Here is a 15,122-nt window from a genome sequence, read left to right as displayed (position 1 = left end):
AAATGTAGTTTTTGTTAAATACTTTTTATCTAGAATTATTAGATTGTTATAAGATAAAAATTTGTTTAATGCATTTTTAAGAAGTTATTTTCACTAGTAGAAGAAAAATTGAATAAGAATACAGGGATCATTGTACTTTTTACCTTAAAGAAGTCCTACGACAAAACGTCGTTATACAAAACCCGCAAACATCCAAAATAAGAACACGGACCGAACGTGGGCCACGATTGGTTGCCGTGCGAAAGAGATAGCCGTTACTTTGGTCCGCGTTAGAGCGGGACAGAGGCGACCCTAAGCCAGCGTCCCTTTGCGCAACAATCCGTGAAATTAGAGTCGTCTAAACGAATCTAACGATTATTTTATTATCCCTTTTGCACTAAGATTTGTTCCTTGCTCACTCAAATAAAAATAAAAGGTGAGTAAGGCGTCGCGAGGGTCAAGGGGCCATAAATTTTGTCAGTTTAAGGTCTGAACCGGCTTATTATGCGGCCCTTTAACTCCGATAAAGCGGGAAAGAATACGTATTTATAAGTGGAATTTTTTTAATGTGTTTTGTTGCTTATAAATTTTTTTCTTTCTCTAATATTCCTTCGTAATAATTAATAGAGAATGTAAAGTATCTTAATACTCCACCACAATTATGGACCACAATTTTATGTGTAAACATTGCGTGAAATGTTCGAGATCAAATTATTTTAAGACGTAAATTTTAAAAATCCAATATCTTCGTTTGAATTCTATCGTCAGACACTTGTACACTGTTAATTCCTATTTTATTAGCTTGTTAACTCAATTTTATAATAAAAATTGTTTAATTCGGTTTTTTCCAGCTAGTAGTATAAATATGTCCTAGGTATTGTACAATGGATGGATGTTTATTACTAGGTATCTCCAGAACGGCAGATGTAGAAAAACTGTAAGAACATTAAGCTATTTTTTTTCAATCCTGTACGAACGGAGTCGCGGGTGCTAACTAGTTTTGTGTAAATGTCTTTGTTGTTTGTAGAGGTTTACGCAATTACAACTTGTAAAATGATGAATACTTTGGGAGTTTCCTTTAAATAGAAAGGGTGTTTAAAAGCCTTCAGCACGGCGCGTGTTAACGAGGGGCTTAATGTTGGCAACACTGCTCGTCTGACTTTTTAATTACCAACCTGAAATGACGTGATAACACCGCGGTATTCTGAATACAAATGAGTTTTTAACCTCCTTTCTATTAAATGATTTTCTTTATTTCTTTATTGTATTGTTTGATATTCAAAGTAGATTAATAATTGTATTTAATTTAGTGAGTAAAACTTTATTTGATTTTGTTTTTAGACTAGCTTTCGCCCGCGATTCCGTCCGCGTGGAATTAAAAAATAAAAGTGTGTGTTCTTCAAGACGGTCCTCTACATCTATACCAAATTTTATCGAAATCAGTTCAGCCGTTTAGGCTAACACTCTAACAAAGATCCATCTAAACTTTCGCATTTATAATGTTAGTAAGATAAGATTGCAATTGTAAATAAACAACACTTTTTTTTCTAATTGATATTTGGTTATTTACTGTTATATTATGATAACATCTTACGGCTCACGCCTTTTTTCACTAAATCTTACAAAGAGCCTAAGTTTTCTTTTGTCGCTTGCTTCGTTTTTCTTTAAAAAAAAAAGATTACATTCATATAATAACTAACAGCGGCTATTTAACTGACAATTGCATCCATACACCTTAGATTCATTACAAATACTTAGATAAGTTAGAAAAAATGTGAATTGTACCTATAGCGCAATTGACACTAAAACTTTAGAGCGGGCGTACACCTTTGACTAAACTATCGCTTAACTGTTGTACGATTTTCAATTGTTTCTTAGCCCATTCAACGGTTTAGTTGCAATAAATATCGAGTTAGTATGCGCACCTCGATATAAGCGGATAGGAATCAAGGCGAGTTAAAACTTAACGTATGCAGTGCGCCTAAAATGGGTGGAAACTCAAGGACTACAAACAGTGTCTGAAAGATTAGCTAATGGATATCAGACATCGAAGACAACATATCCACTAAGGAATTAAGTTTAAACGTTCAAATATCTCTTAACAGAACTGAGAACATGAACCCATTCGGCGGACGCAGCGATCCGACCAATCCTTACCAAATTACTCCTCTCCATTTTCTTCATTTAACAAATTGATGGTTCGTGTACACATACAACTATGTCACACTAAAATGAATCCTAATGAAATAAGCATAAAGTCGAAAATGCATTTCAAACGGTCAACAAAGCACTCGACCCTCCCGGAGCGGAATACGCCCCGAGATAAGGTTGAATTTGGGTTAATGAAGTGCACTTAGAATTTTTAACCTTAGCAAACAGAACTTAAAGATCATAATTGTTCGAGTATTCGGGGTGGGGTGTGTAGGGGTGTGGGCAAGGGGTTGCGGTCCAAGTTTGTAATTAATAAAGCCCTCTCAATTACAAGTGCCTTTCCTCGCTGGATTCGGGTGCGTCGGAATATGAGAGCGCTGCGGTTAAAGACGTCTGGAAGGAGTTCAGATTTATTACACGATGACGTAGGGGAACTTGACTCTGATGCAAATTATATTCTCACTAATATCATCAGTCGATTTAAATATCGTGGGTATTTTATTAGTAAAATTAGCTTTCGCCCGCTACTCCGTCCGCGCGGATGTAAAAAATATGTGTGCCTATGTGTTCTTTCAGACTATCCTCTACATCTATGCAAAATTTTATTGAAATCCGCTCAGCAGTTTAGGCTACAAACTCTAATAAACAACCATCCAACCATCCATACATCTAAACTTTTGCATTTGTAACATTAGTATGAAGTATTATTTAGGCTAAAACGTTTTCTCCTGCTCGAGATCAAAAGGGCAAGTTAATCACGTATGACAAATTAACATCTTTTTGTTTTAAAAGTAACTGTTTCACCAAAATAATTCCAGTGCATATCCAATGTACTTAGTGTGAACAAAAATTAGGATTAAAAACGTTTTGGCATTTGCTTAAATGTCGAGAGTTTTTAAGCTTTTGAATACATTTGGACTATAATTTTAACGGTACTGGCAAAGGTTATCCCAGAAAATGTTAAAATGTATTTTTTTTACATTAGTGAATTATTTTGTTTAATAACGTTATTTTAACTTTGGAATTGCAACGCATGTTTAGCTACTTTCAGAAAAAAAAACAGCAAAACAAAAAACCTTTTTCCGGATATCGTGTTTCCCAAGCTACCAGGATAGCAGGGCTTTCGGCGTCGGCACAAATCCGCACAGCTTACAAAAGCTCACAACTTTACCACGTTGCGGTGGATAGTGGTTACTTTGCGAGGACATTTTGTGAACTTTAAATTGTATTTGGTATTTTTAAGAGTTCTTTGGTATTTTTTTTAAGTTTGAGGGTTTAAAGGATATTGTAAAACGTCACGTAACACACGATATAGTCTAAGGATGAATGTGTCCTGGGAAACTAAGAGTATATCCACCTTTTAAACACTGATATAATACTCAAAATAAGAGCGCACGCTCATAACACTAAACTATCGCACAACTGTTTAGTCGCACTTTGATTCCTATAAGCTTATATGGAGGTGCGCTACTCGATTTTTAGTTGTGCAACAAAACAGTTGATGCGAAACAATTGACAATCGCACAACACTTTATTGCAATAGTTAAGTCAAGGGGGTATAATAGAAAACATCCAACAATATAGAAGCTGTTATTAACGACTTAAATGTCAACGAATAATCTAATAGTGCTTTTTTATCTGCGAGTGTAAACGTATTTATGTTCCCGTAATGAGCACGAGTGCCGCTAATTGTCATAGCAAATAGAAAAGTGCTTGTTGAGGCAACTATTGCTTTACTGATTGAGTCATTTGTTGATAGATTAGTAACTGAACGAACAAATGAACATCTGTCTTTGGTGACAGACATTAATTAACGTCTATTCTCTTCTATTTGAAAAGACACTATAACTGCGAAAGTTTAGATAAATGTTAGAGTTTGCCTAAACTGCTGAACGGATCTTAATTATTGGTAGAGATGTAACGTACAGCTTAAAAGAAGACAGAGACTACTTTCTTTTGTTTTTTTGTTAGTGTTTTATTACAAGTGTTTTTGTAGCGGTATCTTACGATCATAGATTTTTTCTTTTATTTCTAATATGAAGCTTGTTTGCGAGCAAGCGGCCACTAGAATTATCTAAAATAGTGAAGCAACCGTTGTCAATAGACGTCCGTATTTAGTTCTAGAGTTTTAAAAAAGCGACCCCGTACTGTAATTCCATTGTGCTTGTAGCCGATGCGGTTGAACCGATTTTGAAAGTGTTAATACGAAAGTGTTCTTTACATTAATAACTGGTTTATCATCATCATCTTCCCATCCTTATCCTATTCCCGTGTCGCCGCAGGATTTAGTTCGCCAGGTTAATCTATCTAACGTCTTCTCAGTCGCTCTATTTTAGAATGTCACCTTTCACGAAATCCATCTTTTTACGGCTACCTCTACTGGTGTGCCCGCTAGTTTATCTTTATGTGAAACTAGCTGTACCCGTGCGACTTTATCTGCATAAAATTATGAAAATTTAATTTTATTGTTTACATGTGACATATTATCAATTGCAAATGTCAAAATGACATGACATGATGACAAACCATGGCAACCTTGCTTCCTTGATGTTGGCATCAACTTATGGTCTCTTTCCACATTAGGGTTTTTATCCAAAATATGTACGCCTTAAGTTTAATGGCGTGAAAATATATAGCCTAAAGCTTGACGTAAGTGTAGGACTTTTATTTAATGGAAGAATTATTCAAAAAAATGCTGTGATTGAAGACATCTCACGCCACAAAGTAGTGTGTGTTTACGCTTTATTATATTAGTATAGATAACAGCTTTCTTCATAGTAAAATTATTAATTCACTTTTATACTTTCATAAAAAACGGCAATTTATATCACATCTGTTATTATACTATTAATTAGTTCTAACTGTAGACGACCGATTTCGTATTTAAATGATGTTTTTATGCCTCGAGCTATTTTTAACTTAATTATAAAGACGATAAGTATTAGTTTTGCTTGTGATAATTATTCATCAGGGAAAAGCTTTGCAGTTATTTGAATTTGAACTTTATTTCGTAATAGTTAAAGTGCATTTTAAATAAACTGTTCTTAGATGTTAAGTTTGTATTTATATTTTGTCCTTAACTGTAAAATTAAACTGTGGAGTTGATAGTATGGAAAGGGCTATAGTAAAGCAAGCCATAAACTGCACTGAACACGGTCTTTATCGTATATCAGATACGAGGTATGGCCGTCCTTAAATAGTTGTTTGCGGTTATATTTTATTTATAGTTTTTAACATGTTAATCTAAAAATGGATTTTTTAGTATTAACGCTTGTCAAAACATTAATAAATAACAATGATTTATGAAGTTCTTCGTTTGTTTTTGCGCAATTTTAATATTTTTTCAAATTATTTCATACTTGAAGTATATTACCCCGGAAACAAGAACAACAATTAAAGCATTACGAAGTGCTTTTAAGTATTGAAAACATAAAAACACTAGCTGTTGCTTGCGACGTCGTCCCCGTGAAATTATAAAATAATGAAGGATGTCGTCTACGTTACTCATAGATAAATAACCTTTCTAATGGTGAAAGAATTTTTGAAATCGGCCCACTAGTTTTGAGGTATTTCAATACATACAAAAATACAAATCTTTCCTCTTTATAATATTAGTATCTTTTATGTAATTCCAGTACTACTAGCTGGTTATTTTAACAATCTTATCTACTGTATTCAAATACTATTTGTACAATTAATAAATATGGAAAATTTCTTCCAAGAATAAAATTTCATATTTTATAATACTTTTTAAAAGAAAAGATTAAATTTAATGTTTATTAAAATGCCATTTACTCTTTGATGTTAATATACAGTTTAAATGTTGTCGCCGCTTTTGAAATATCGTCCACTTTACTCGATAACCGTGAAGGAAATTGGCTAATCGTTTCTAATATATCCATTAGTGTAAATTGTTTAACATCAAAGAAATGAGACGAAATAGTAAAGATGGCTTATATCTATACTATTATAATAAAGTGTAAACACACACTTCTTTGTTGCTTAACATGTCAGCAACTACAGCATATTTTTGAATTACTCTTTCTTCAATAAAAAGCCTTACACTTCCGTTACTCTTTAGGCTATATATTTTCACGTCATTACACTTAGGGGTAAATATTTTGGATAAAAACCCTAATGTGGAAAAGAGACCATAAGTTGCTGTCAACATGAAGGAATCAAGGTTGCCATGGTTTGACATTATGTCATGTCATTTTGACATTTGCAATTGATAATTTGATTAATGTAAAATTGTTCATCGCAATAACGTCGCTTAATTTATGTACATACGATATTCGAATAATACAAAATCACTTTGGAACGGCAGGATTCGAACCCAAAACCTGCAGATTACAAGTCAAGTGTTCAAATCCCTTCATCATTCCAAAGGATATCTACACTAAGAGGCTCCGAACTTACTTTAAATCAAGTGACCAGGTCAGAATATGGTCGTCTTTGATCACCTTTATGTTCCCTCTGCACATTTACCTCCACCTCTCATAAAAAGAAGAGTAAGAGATTTCAATTTTTGCCTTACCTTATTTGTATGCAATATACTTATATAAAATAAATTTCAAACTATGCAGATCCAATTTAAATTCCCAAATGTATGTCTAATCATAAATTAACCGCAGGGACATTTTATTTTTAACTAACAAAAATTTATTACAAACGTATTTTAGTTTTAAAATAAATGCATCCATTACTGCTTCGCAAAATGGCGGATCAAACGATTAAAAGATATCAATAAATATTAATACCATTTGGACTTAAAAGAGATTATAAATTCAGTTAGGACGATGGATATAATTTTTAATTAATGGCAAATTTCTTTCCCTGATGTTTATACGGCAGTTTCTAAATGTTATGACAGCATAACCTCTTTGATATCGATTTGACACTTATTAATAGTGATTTTACCGCCATTTCGCGCTTACCGAACTCATAATGGCGGCTAAACAACACGTATTTAGAAAATATTTATACATCCTGTCCACCATTAGGATACGTATTTTACTAATTTTACTAAGCGCGAAATAATCATAAATTATATTTTAATGTTTCCGGACGTTCGCCGCCGATGTTGCCGTATTAAAAATGAATAGCGGGTTCTTAAAGTATTTCGCACTGGCAACACTGACACCGTAGGAAGCGGATACGTCTATTATATCATCTGGGAACATGAAAATTTCAGTATAATGGTCACGAGGAAATTATAAAATGTTTAATTTATATGAAGTTTATTTGTATTCAACGTTCTTTTCTTGTTTATACGTGGAGTTGTTAAAAACATATTGGGTGTAGTCATTATTTTGAAAAGTTTATTGGACTATAAGCATTGGTTGCGCGCGTAAATTCTGACAAGGGGTACATTAGGAGATAATTCTGAAGTTTACGCAAATGTTCCGACTACCCACGTTAATTATAATATTCACTAAACCGTTTCTCAGAACTATTGGAAACGAATAGTAAAATTGGTTTGTTATTGAAAGATTTATGATCGTAGAACGGCAAGCTTCCTCAAATAAGTTATGAAATTATTGTGCCTATCTACATATCATATTTATGACTAGCTTTTGCTTCCGAATTTGTTCTTGTAAAATAAAAAATACCAGTAAAAGCTTAGTTGAATAGTACAATTATACAACTTTGTTATATTCTTTCAATAAAAAGTAGTTTTCAAAGACTATGGTTTTAACTACATGCCTTTGTTACAGTCAAAGACCATCTCCAGAATTCTGACATCGAAGCTGATGATGTGGAAACAGATGATCAAACTTCCAACATGGACGACGACCTTCTAACACAATCAGACTTGGACGAGAATGGAGATCCAAAGAGTCCCATCAGTTCATCATCCAAGAAAGGCAAGGGAGGGTCCTCGAGGGACTCCAAAGGGGGGACTAAGCCTCGACGAGCAAGGACCGCGTTCACATACGAGCAACTTGTCTCATTGGAGAATAAATTTAAAACGACTAGATATCTGTCCGTGTGCGAGCGGCTTAATCTAGCATTGAGCTTGAGTTTGACGGAGACACAGGTATGTAAATAGTTTTATAATATTTCAAAGTCTTATAATATTGATTACCCATGGGAATTAAACGTAAAAGATACAGTAAAGTGGACTTCTTAATTAGCTGATTAAAATATGACGCTCTCACACAATTTTCTTTAATTAGATCTTAACTGAAAGTAGAGTAGTAAATCTCCGAAACAAACTTTGAACTTGCCTTGTCCGTAAAAATTTGTCAGTTTTTTCGCCTTCAAATGTAAATTTTGATCCTTTTATCACTTTTTTTCCAGGTCAAAATCTGGTTTCAAAACCGCCGCACCAAATGGAAAAAGCAAAACCCGGGGATGGATGTGAACAGCCCTACGGTCCCGCCGCCGTCCGCGGGTGGATTCCCGTCGGGGCCTTACCCTGGGGGCCTTCTGTACTCCCATGGAGTCCCTTACCCGTTCACAGGGCCTGGGCCCTACGCGCCGTACTTCCACCACCTGGCTGCCAACCATCACCACACACACGGAAGTCTAGGGCACTCACACACGTGATTGTGGTCCCGCCCTGCGGACGCTAGGGTAGAGAAAGAAACCGAAAGTGGACTATCGAATTAGTGTATCGATGTTTATTAATAGTGCAATTTGTAATTTAAGATATTAATCGATTGTGATACATACGATAAGGTTTATTTAAAATCAAGCATTTTTATTTATATCTTCAATACAAACACATGATTCCGTTTTTACTGTCCGTAGATATGTATCTTATTTCGTACGCAATAGCACAATTTTAAACTAAAATGATGTGCCAATGGTGCTTTCTGACATTACGCGATGTAGGATTTGCATCAAGCGGCTTGTTGCGCGCTGCTTATTAAACCTGTTTTATTAAACTGACTGAGAGTGTACGCACACCTTAGAGTAAACTATCGCACAACTGTTTAGTTCCGCTTTGACCTCTATGAGCTGATATGGAGGTGCGCACACTACTCGATTTTTAGTTGTGATGTGCCAACTCGGGAAAAACGTAACTCGATTTAACTCGAGTTAAAATCCACATAACTCAGGTTGAACTCGAGTTACGTAATTCGAGTTAACCATCACTAAATTTTAGTTGTACAACTAAACAGTTGAATTGGCTGCGAAACAATTGACAATCGCACAACCGTTGTGCGATAGTTTAGTTAAAGGTGTGCGCCTGCTCTTAGCAACGACAGTCAGTACGAATCTTTAGTGAAAACGGATGTTAGTAAGATTGTATTCTATTTGCGTTATATTTTTCACATAATTTCTAAATAAAAAAATTATCTTGTATAAAAACTTACCCGAGCTTTTTTTTCATAATATTTTCATACTTCATTTCGTTTTCTAAGTATTGATAAATAAAAATAATTGTACATAAGACGATCGCTTTACATAATTTAATATTTAATTAATGGTGTAAATTGAAATGTGTCTGTTTTTGGCAGAACCGTAGTCAAAAATATTTAATCTGTCGAATTCAATCATTGTGTAAATAAAAAAGTGTAAAAAGATAATTTTTGTAAATAATATGAATACTGTAATTTAAGCTTTATATTTATTATTTTACTGTCTACTTATAATACAGATAATTTTCAATAATTCCTCCTTTTAACGTGCGAACAATCTGTAGATACAGTTCCGGATTAACGCTGTTTAAATATTTGGTTGCCTCTTTAATTCTTATTTATTTTATATTTCATATCGAAAATAGTACTTTCATAAATCTAATGCTCCAATACGTTAAGTAGCGCCAGTGGTGTAGAAGTTGAGAAGCAAAAGGTTAGCGTGGTAACAAGTGCGACGAGACGATGGGGACATAAACCAGAAAGTGTTAAGGTTGAATATGGCTACAAAGGTAGAAGAAGACCGAAGAAAGTATGGATTGTGTGAATGAGGATATGCTTAAGAAAGGAGTGGATTCAGATATGACGGCTGATAGAGATGTATGGAAGAGCAGCACATACTGTGCCGACCCTCCGTAAGGGATAAGGGCAAGTGGATGTATATATCCAATACTCTATTGTTTTACTTACAAATCATTTTACACCTGCCTGTGCTCATTATATGTAAATCATTAATAGTTATTGTTAAATATTGTAAAATACTAATATGTACTATGAAGACGGACATTGTACAAGCTAAAAAGGACCTAAATCAATGGAGTTATAATTTAAATTAAATACAACGAAACTGCAGAAGACATTTAAAGATTTTTACCACAGATAATACAAAAGTTTTTACAAAATATCATGTAAATGTTTTTTTCAGACTTGGAATTAGAATACTTCCATTTTGAAGTTAAATTAATATTGACATTTAGTTGTTTTCTTTGTGTTTTTGGAATAAATAATTGTTAGTAGGTATAAAAATGCTGTTTTTCCGCCGTGTCCGTTTACATAAGTTATAATGTAATAAATTGATGCTCAATGCTCTACATACGAGTGGCCGAGGATGGATTTCAATTTGTAAACTTGATGTTGATATTAAAATAGTTTACAGTTCATAATTGTTTTAATTTCTTACCCAAACATGAAATTCTTATTTATAAATTTGTTCTACATTAGTTAGTAAATAAGGTTATGTGAAATTTTGTCTGGGTTATAAGTATTTTTTTATAACATAAGGTGGCAAGGAGCAAGCGGCCACCTGAATCCGCCAAAATGGCGAAACAACCGCTGCCTATAGACATCCACAATTGCAGATGCGTTGCCTACCATTATACGACGGAGGAGGAGACGCACATAAAGAGGATATTTCCCCTTCCTACGCATTTTCTCCACCGTCAAATCCACCACCCTTTCGCATCCTCTTCTTATAAGAAAAGGGTGGTAAAGAGAAAGGGACTTAAATTGGGCCTCCAGCACCACACTCATCAGAAGAAACACGAAATTGCTTCCATTTCACGCCTGTCTTCTGTATGGTCGTGGTATTACACCGGGCATGCCGGCCTATTCGTGCTAAGATGTTAAAGCGGCCAGTACCACTGTCAGATAATCCGAGTCTCGGGATTTGCATGTGAAGGCAGCGGTTAGCCCTACTAGTGAGATGGGAAATTTAAGAGTATGTACGTAATTCTCAGGCCTGTGGCACGTCTTTCTATCACACGGCATTGGACTGGACTTGACAATTGCACGAAGACCTTATTATTGTGTACTGAATTATTCCTTTTTAAAAGGGTAGGTAAACGAGCGACGGGAACACAAAGGTGATCAACGATGCCTATGGATGTCAGCAATATAAGAGGAACAACAGATGCGTTGCTGGCTATTGAGGAAAAGGGACGCTCGCTTCTTGAAGGACCCTAAACTATGCTATAAAACAAACATATTAAAATAAATCTTTACGTACTAAATCCGTAACCTAATGTGTTAGTAGGTACAGATTACTTTGTCATTTTAGTGGACCTTTTACGTCTACTTATATGTAGATGCAAAATCACTATTTATTATTGGCAAATAATATTAGCTGAAAGAAACCGCGCGCACACCTTTGAATAAACTATCGCACAATTGTTGATTGTCGATTGTTTTGCAGCCTTCAACTGTTTAGTTGCACAACTAAAAATCGAGTAGTGTCCGCACATATAAGCGAGAATAAACAGTTGTGCGATAGTTGAGTCAAAGGTGTGCTCGCGCTTTTAATCGTCGACTGAGTAGTGTAGCTTGACATATAGACAGATTTTAGTATCAGGAACGGGCGTGATGTGATACGTTAATGTGAATTGTAAATTTGCTTAGCTCAGAATAGATGCTACGCTTTTAGTACTAAACAGACACGGAACACCTTTTCATATTTGTAAAATATTGTTATGACAAATATTAATATTTACACGGCAACCATTGCCTACAGATAATTGTTAGAATTTGACAAGAATTATGGAATGTATGGAAGAATATATGCGTACGAAGATAATGAATTTAAATATGACTGACTAGCTTACACCTGCGACTCCATCCGCGGGGAATTAAAAAAAAGAAAGAGCCTATGTGTTCTTCCGGACTACGCTCTACACTTTACCAGTATGCCAAATTTCATCGAGATCCGTTTAGCAGTTTAGGCTACAAACTCTAACAAACATCCATCCATCTGAACTTTCGCATTTATAATATTGGTAAGAAGTAAAATAGAGTAGTATGAATGTGTAGATGTTTGTAAATGTATAAAGCGATATATCGCTATAAGCGATAATTAGTTTAGTGGTACCAAATGTTACTTTTCGTGTATGTTCATTGAAACTCCTATCTGTTACAGATAAATATGTTACATATTGTCATAAACTAACCTCAATCTGCTCAGAAAAAAAACCCGTCATCATCGAACAAACGAGTCCATAAAACTTCTTGATTGATGTGTCGCGGCGATCGCCGGAATCCATCAAGCTAACTAGCTTAAAATGTGTCAACCGGTTTTTTCATCCACGTTCCCGCCGGCGCCTTTTGAGCGCGCGAAAACAAGATGGCGACGCGTCATCTGTCATTTTTAATTGTATGTCAAACCGCGGGCGTTCGGAAACGCGTCGCTTCGCCGCGTGTATATTTAGTTTATTGCGTTATAAACGGAGCTATTATTGTGGTGGAGATGCCCTCATTAGATTCGCATTTTGTTTGGCTTAAGTTACTAATGATCGAGACGGCTACTGTATAAAATTAGTGTAATTATATCGCATGTCCCTTCTATTTTAATTAAGACTTCTATTTTTAAATCTTGTCAACATTTAAAGAAATAGTTCTATTTAATTTTTTCTAACCTGTTTGGCAAAACTGTTAGATATCATAAGTTTCAGATAGATTTTACCTCTCAAAATAAATATGGATATCTTAATATTATTTTGTTGTTTTAGACAATAGTTCTTTAGACTAGCCACTTTATATTGGAATATGTTGTTAATACAGATCCGCCCACGGGCGCCTAAATATTTATAAAAAGGATTTGAAATTGTCTATAACATCTAAATGGACGGACGTCACATGTTTTATAGCCAACTCTAACACGTTCACAATCCCCGACAAGCGAACATCAAAGCCGCTATCAGTGACGACGTATAAATAAGTCCTTTGAACGAAATAACAACATTTCTACTCCTTCAAATGTCTCAATTCAGACCGGACCGGCGTCTCCTCAACTGAGGACACCTTACCGCGTTTATTTCACAATAAACTGAATATATCGCTTCTGTTCGGACATTTTCGACAGCCAACAAGTGGCAATTAAAAGTGACAAATGGTATGAGTTATGTGTCGCTAGTGTCGACGCCGGCTTGTTCCACCGCGTCGACTTTGACAGCGCTCAACCTGCCCGCCTCTCTCTGATCTCTTCACCGTTCGCTTCATTCTTTACTACTCACAATGAGCTCTTAAGATTAAATTATAACTTTTAAAGCAATATATGCTTTAAGTGTTGATGTATAAAGATTGTTTGGCGACTTTATACGCGTTTGCTGGTAGTTATACTTTGACGGATGTCCGTTTAAAAAATAAAGATAAAAGCGAACATTTTGTGTGGTTATGACGCGTGACGGCTGGCTGTATAGCAATACGCCTTGTCGTCTAGTACATTAAAGAGCGATAAATGTTCTCGCAAAATATAAAAAACGTGATTCAAACTACGAGGGCGGAGCAATATCGTTTGTGATTAGTGTCATATGTTGGACAGAAATAAGCTACGCTGTTTGGAATCGTACGATGTTATTTTATAAAACGTACTGAACAATTATAAAATATTATATTATTTTTGAGTTATTTATTGCGGTCACTTCTTATAAAAAAAGTCGGCTACAATTTGTCGTAATGTAAACTTTGGGATAGCTTTATCCGTGTCGTTTATGCGCACAATTTTTCCGAAACAAATTGCCTTGCAGATTGAAGTCGCGTAAATAAGAATGTAATTGACTCTTTCGAGAATAAACATGCTGTTTTGTTTTTAAAACTTCACATTACGTATGATGTTTTTTGTGTAGAGAAACTAACGAAGTCATTGTCGGGGCAAAATATGTCCAGATAAAAATGAATTTACGTTCTTAAAAATACTATAACCTTTTTCTTTAGTCATGATAGTCCTAGCATAGTTAATACTATGTATAGGCCGTTACCGTTACCGTCTTAAATTATGTAACTTGCGCATAAACTACCTAAATCTTACTTCTTCCTTTGAAAAACTGAGAGAATAAACCAGTTTTAATCAAATATTTACGCAACTGACACCTACTAAAGACCGTTGTGAAACCGAAAACTTTTAGATTACTGGTAACTTTATTCTGTCTCATTAGAATAATTGAACCTTTATTTAGATTCCTGCTTTAGCCCGCATTACCGTCCGGCTGAAATTAAAAAAAACAAAAACAAAAGTATGCCTATGTGTTCTTCCAGGCCATGCTCTACATCTACTCCAAGTATCAAGTTGTGTTGAACTATTCAACTAGTTACACCAAGACTACAATATCTAACAAACATCCATGCGTCTAATCTTTCGTTTTTATTATACTAGTATGAATAGTGGGAAAAGTTGCCGGCAAAAGGAGTGTTGGTCGTCGAAATAAATCGCGGTTACGCAACATCCAAGAGTGGACAGGAATTGCGAGTGCCGCCCAACTGTTTCGCCTCGCAAGAGATAAAGTCAAATTTGGAGAACTGACCGCCAACCTTCGCTAGTCGGAGAGGCACCTTAAGAAGAAGTATGAATAATGAATATGTTGATGTAATTGTAAGGTTCCTGGCATCTACAGCAGAGTCGATACACTAGGACATAGAAGTCTTAGTGGTAATTTTTATTTACAGTTGAAGTGCCACGATGTCATAAATAGTCAGATGTACCGCATGTCACCAGGATCAAAGTCTCCGTGCAGCCGTGACGATAGTAATGGTGGCAACATTTACATTTAATTAAACATAACACGCGTGCTAGTTACCTCGGTGTTGCTCATAAATTTTACACGTCTAGAAATTAAGGGGCACTTCCATCATACTTCATAC

General features: G+C 35.2%; 1 protein-coding gene across 2 annotated transcripts; it reads left to right on the top strand.

Annotated features, from left to right (window-relative positions):
* Positions 1-6,539: 6,539 nt before the first annotated feature.
* LOC106106121 (homeobox protein slou) lies at positions 6,540-9,368 on the top strand. Of its 2 annotated transcripts, none has more exons than XM_013286660.1 (3): positions 6,540-6,567; positions 7,848-8,170; positions 8,434-9,368. In XM_013286660.1, exons 2-3 carry the CDS (start codon positions 7,916-7,918, stop codon positions 8,680-8,682), a joined length of 504 nt encoding a protein of 167 aa, XP_013142114.1. In that variant the 5' UTR covers positions 6,540-6,567; positions 7,848-7,915; the 3' UTR covers positions 8,683-9,368. The 2 variants fall into 2 exon arrangements, with proteins under 2 accessions (XP_013142114.1, XP_013142113.1); XM_013286659.1 differs by lacking the exon at positions 6,540-6,567 and adding an exon at positions 6,600-6,641.
* Positions 9,369-15,122: the final 5,754 nt, after the last annotated feature.

The sequence above is a fragment of the Papilio polytes genome, unplaced genomic scaffold, assembly GCF_000836215.1.
Source record: "Papilio polytes unplaced genomic scaffold, Ppol_1.0 DF822400.1, whole genome shotgun sequence".
Taxonomy (NCBI): domain Eukaryota; kingdom Metazoa; phylum Arthropoda; class Insecta; order Lepidoptera; family Papilionidae; genus Papilio; species Papilio polytes.
Note: the sequence above shows the minus strand (reverse complement) of the source record. Positions and strands in the feature narration are given on the sequence as shown.